The sequence below is a fragment of the Idiotropiscis lumnitzeri genome, chromosome 12 (genome assembly GCF_059441095.1).
Source record: "Idiotropiscis lumnitzeri isolate Australia: NSW breed Sydney's pygmy pipehorse chromosome 12, RoL_Ilum_1.0, whole genome shotgun sequence".
In the NCBI taxonomy this organism is placed as follows: Eukaryota; Metazoa; Chordata; class Actinopteri; order Syngnathiformes; family Syngnathidae; genus Idiotropiscis; species Idiotropiscis lumnitzeri.
The window spans coordinates 4,468,606-4,473,996 of record NC_142402.1 but is presented as its reverse complement, the minus strand read 5'-3'; the positions used below and the strand labels follow the sequence as shown (position 1 = coordinate 4,473,996).

The 5,391-nt window shown below is 40.0% G+C and overlaps 1 protein-coding gene across 1 annotated transcript; it reads right to left on the bottom strand.

Annotated features, from left to right (window-relative positions):
- Nucleotides 1-869: 869 nt before the first annotated feature.
- LOC148325584 (C-C chemokine receptor type 3-like) lies at nt 870-3,439 on the bottom strand. Its single transcript, XM_088311206.1, has 2 exons — nt 3,409-3,439; nt 870-2,349 (listed from the first exon to the last, which is right to left on the bottom strand). The coding sequence occupies exons 1-2, from the start codon at nt 3,431-3,433 to the stop codon at nt 1,232-1,234; spliced, it is 1,143 nt and encodes a 380-aa protein (XP_088167332.1). The 5' UTR covers nt 3,434-3,439; the 3' UTR covers nt 870-1,231.
- Nucleotides 3,440-5,391: the final 1,952 nt, after the last annotated feature.

Below are 5,391 nucleotides of genomic sequence, written 5' to 3'. Positions count from 1 at the left end.
GGACCTGCTCCCCCGAAGCGTGTCTCCGTTCGGTTGAACTCGGTTTCATTTCGCCCCGCCCGTGCCTGGGGAAGGTGCTCCTATTCGGCGTAACTGTCACGCACGCCGGCCGGCCTCCTCCGGAGCTCTGGTACGGTCCGAACCGCGCGAAACGTCGCCCCAAATCGTGCCCGGGGGAACGTGCTCTTCTTCGTCCACTCGCCTCTTCGCCCACGCTCTTCTTCGGCGCACGCCGGCCGTCTAACCGCTCCAGCGCCCCGTCGTGCCGCTCGGCGAAACTACAATGCCCCCGAATATTTTTTAGACCCGCGAAGCACTGAACCCGCGAAAGGTGAACCGCGAAGTAGCGAGGGTTCACTGTATATATATATATATATATATATATATATATATATATATATATATATATAAAAGCAAAATTAATCAGGATACTGTTAACATTTAGAACATTTTGAACAGAAAAGTTTGACTTCAATGCATTTTTTCTTCTTGCATTACTTTTATACTTGAAGTAGTTTTGGTACTGTTACTTTTATACTTTTACATGAGTAAAAGCCGGACTTGATGCCTAAACTTTTAATGCAAAAGTTTTTGTAAATCCCAATGTCTATTCCTCTACTTGACTAATGAACGTATATACTATTGACACTTGCCTATAAACAAACGATTCACACTCACATTTACACCTCAGGACAATTTAGAATTTTCAAACAACCTAACACACATGTTCTTGGAATACTTACACAGAACATACACACAAAGATGGGGAGGACAACCACTTATCTCTGTGAGAGAAAAAAAAAACAATATTGACTTTTTGACAACAGGAAAATCAAATGTTCTGATATGTGATCGACACAAAATCCTCAGAATGCGTAAAACATTTATTATGTACCACATTTGCATTTAAGATTTATCGGAGGGCAAGAGGAATGAGTATTCAAAACTTTATGCAAGACGCACACACACAAAAAAACAATCCAATATGCCATTTCCTCCAGTGATGACCTCTACACATTCGTAAATGTGATTGTGCCGGTAAAAGGACCTCAGTATTCAAGCCAACATCAATGCACTACATTACAATAAAATCATTAATAAGGTACAAAAAAATCATTTTAATTCTCAAAAAACATACATCAATTAAATCACATCATTTGACAAACTACAACAGTAATTTTCACTTTTTTTTCCCTGAAATGTACATTGCATCTCTTTTTCCATTAAATTTCTACTTACAGGTTGTACTTGCGTGGTAGTACTCGTAATCAGAATGCGGCGTCCTCTGTGATGTGGACCGTGTGCTCTGGCTGCTGAGACTTATGTGTCTCCTCAGACATGGGATTTTCTTAGCAAGCATCCTTTTAAAATGGCTCTGGAACTTTTTACCCACAAATGTGTAAAACACCGGACTGATGCAACAGTAGAGGTAGGCTATATTGCGGGTCACAAACAATGCATAGTCAAGCTTCTCGGAGTCGGCACACTCCACATCCGGACTGGAGCTCTGGATGGCTCGAAGGAGGACGACGACATTGTAGGGGGTCCAACAGATGAAGAAGGTAAAGATGATGATAAATATCAGCTTGATGGCACGGCATTTCTCCTTCATTCGAGTGGATAGAATGCGGACAGTGATGCTGATGTAGCAGTAGCTCACCATGAGCAGAGGGAGGAGGAAGAAAACCAGAAACTGTTGATAATAAGTGACTAGACGCCAAAATGCCATGATGCCTTCTGGGTATCCTGACTCCTCACACACCATCTTATTGAAAGGACTCTCCCAGACATTCTGGAAAACCAGCTCTTTCACGCTGGCAATAATACTGATGCACCAAACCACTGCGGAGGAAATGAAAGCATAGCTCCTCTTTCTGCTTTTTGCAGCTGCCACTGCATGCACCACTGCAAGGTATCGGTCGAATGTCATGAGCGTGAGGAAGAGGATAGAGCTGTAGAAACCAATGAAGTAGGCGCTGCTGACCAACTTACACAAAACATTCCCAAAAATCCACTCGGACAGATGATATGTTGCCCAAAATGGGAGACTGGTGGCAAACAGGATGTTTGAGAGGACCAGATTGAGCAGGAAAATGTTGGTCACCGTGTTGAGCTTCTCATACTTGTAAATGATGTATAGGACGAGCCCATTGCCAATGTAACTCAGGAGGAAATTGACATAGCAGAACGGCGGGTTGAATTTTGAGCCAAAGTCATTGACATTTGACTTCCGACAGAGTTTGACACTTTCACTGACCACATAGCTTTCGTCATATGTCTCATTCATATTGATAAGTTCCATGAGGAGGGAATATTGATCTTCAATCGTGTTCATGGTTGGCGATTGTCCTGAGGCACAGAGATTTTTACAAAGTATATTAGTTGATCATCCACAAATTCTTGACTTAATAAAATGTCTGCCCTTTGCTTAATAAAACTGTAGCAACATTTATTGCAAAGCCACATAATGCATAAAACGGTTAGACGCTATATAAGACCAATTTCAAATAGCTAACAATGCAAATAACTTAATCCAAGCATATTAACTTCTTATATTATGACTCATTCCTAATATTTCAGTGTTGTTCTTGATTTCGAAACAATCCAGCATGTTATGAGAAGAGTGTTACGTGTATACTATTATTGCTCACCCAAAAGTGAGAACAGAAACTGCTGAGCGTTGCAGTAAAATGTTCTGACTCTCCCATCTGGTGTGCAATACTATTATTCTCAAAAATGACTCATTCTCAGGACTTTTAACAAAAGTAAAAGGCGATGTTAATAATCAATTGCCGGGAAGGCGTTATTTTATTGAATTTATTTACAGCAAACCTGGGCTATAGTTGAAAAGTAGAGAAAGAACTCTCTTAAATCTCACTTTCATGATAACCAGACAATGGAGTAACTGACACTATGATCACACATACATAAACTCTCAAAATTCTGATTATTTTTTATTTCATTACATTATATATGAAGTAATCGAAACGTCATAAAAAATGAATACACTTTGTTCCCGTTATATTGCTGCCCAATTGTTTTATTTTATACATTCACTGTGTTGTAATGTAATTAAGCTGGGTTGTTTTTGTGATTTCAGAGAAGCTGATGTTAGTCGATGCAGATTTGATCAATTTTAATCACATGCGTATGTGCTCAGATCATATTTGTATCAACATTTGATGGTGTTTCCTACACAGACAACAGAATTCAGATGATCATAAAAAGCTCTTTTATTATTTCTATTGCATTTGGGTTTGTCTTATGGAACTATCAATGATATGCACACAAAGGCATCAAGAAAATTATCATTCCAAATAAATGGCAGTTCATTTTAGACCCAATTTACAGTTTAATAATAGCCTAGATTTATTACCTATGAGAATGTACACTTACATATTTACTTACCAAAGCTGCTTTCCATGGAAGGCATACAGGAGGGAGACCACAAAGAAACCACTTGAGCATATGATTGTCGATCGGGACTTTGAAAGTAGGGAGGCCGACACCCACAGGGGACGTGCACACGGACGTAATGTGCATGCACTTTGGGGCCGAGTGTGTGCATGTTCAGTGCAATGTCACATCATCTTGACCAGTCAGCATTAATAAAAAAAAAAAAGGAAATATTTTGGAATATGAACCCAACATAATATATAAATACATATAACTCTTTACATTGGAGTGTGCCAATAACATCAATGTAGCTCACTTGATCACTGTTAAATAACAGTATTGTAGGTTGGAAATTGAACTAAATGAATTGTGAATGCATGGCAAAGGAAAGCTGGGTGAAGGGAGTCAACTTAAAAGAGAGAAAAGAAAACAGGTCCAAAATGACCCGTTAAGTGATAGGAAATATTTTAGCAAAGTGCAACATTTACAGGAAATCTATCTTCTCACCTGATATAGTAAGCATGTGCAACAACTCATACATCCTTTCCCACAGGCAGAGCAGAGAGCAGATTATTTAGTACCTTTTTCAAAGAGAGGAATCTGCTCTGACAAATGAGGTTGATGATGTTTTTGACATTGTTGTGTCGCAGGATAATTAACAAAATCTGTTCTTTTCGGTGGCCGACTGGTTAGCAGGATGGCCTCACAGTGAGAGACAGCATCGGGTGTGGGTTCAATCCCGGCTCCGGCCATCCTGTGTGGGGTTTGCATGTTCTACCCGTGCTTGCGTGGGTTTCCTCCCACATTCCAAAAAACATGCATGGCAGACCGATTGAACACTCTAAATTGCCCCTAGGTATGAGTGTGAGTGCGGATGGTTGTTCGTCTGTGTGTGCCCTGCAATTGGCTGGCAACCAGTTCAGGGTGTCCCCCGCCTACTGCCCGAAGATAGCTGGGATAAGCTCCAGCACCCCCCGCGACCCTAGTGAGGAGAAGCGGTACAGAAGATGGATGGATGTTCTTTTCATTTGTGCTTAAAAGTGTCTGTACAGGCAAGATGGCCCATTTTTTACTAACAAGCTCAGTTTATATATTTTTTTATCACGATGCTGAAATTAGTTATAATTTTCTTTTTTATCTATGCATTTTGGAGAAATTATGAAATAAGTGAGGATTTGAAAAACGCCAACTTTTATTGACAAATATGACCTTGCCCACCTCCACTCTTGTGGAGTAAGATCGCTGTCAAAAAGGCAAATGCCTAATGCAACGATTCATATCCGTAATTATTTCCCCATGAGTACGAATCAGAGTTGTGAGGGTTAGAATTTTTTTCTTATGAGTTCGAATCAAAATTGGGAGGGTTTTAATTTATATATTTTACAGTCAATAAACTGCTACTTTTTTCCTACATTCCGAACCATGCAGCTAATACAACAGTGCGGCTTACAGTCCAGAGAATATACTGTAATTAGTTCTTTTTCTTACAGGCATTCTGTAGTCCTTTAGTCATCTTTGGTTTGTCGCTAAGCATTCGTCTTTACAATCCTCCCAAATCCACATTTTTTCCTAGAAATTTGTCAGTATTGTCAGAAATGTACATTCACTCCAGCCCATTTCTGCTCTTTTAGGCTTTCTTTCAGTGCCTCCAAGGCTTCATTTAATCTGTTTCTTGCTCATTTTTCTGAGGTAATGCCCTTTCTATTCCATTAATAATTTTTAAAGACTGCAAAAACAGGTAAATGATCGCTAACATCAGCTATCAGGATCCCACTCAGGACTTTTTCATTGTCAGGTTCACCAAACAGACATTAAGCCACAGCACACACAGAAGCAGAGAAGACACTCAGTTTAGGTGAGAGAGAACTAAAAAAATCTCAGTTCTCTGCAGTCCTAAATTAGCCACTCCGTACCGCCTCGATTTATTGAAGAAAGTCCCTATTACACGGATGTTTCCAATCTCAGGGGTGGGGTTTTTAATCTATAATTGGAAAC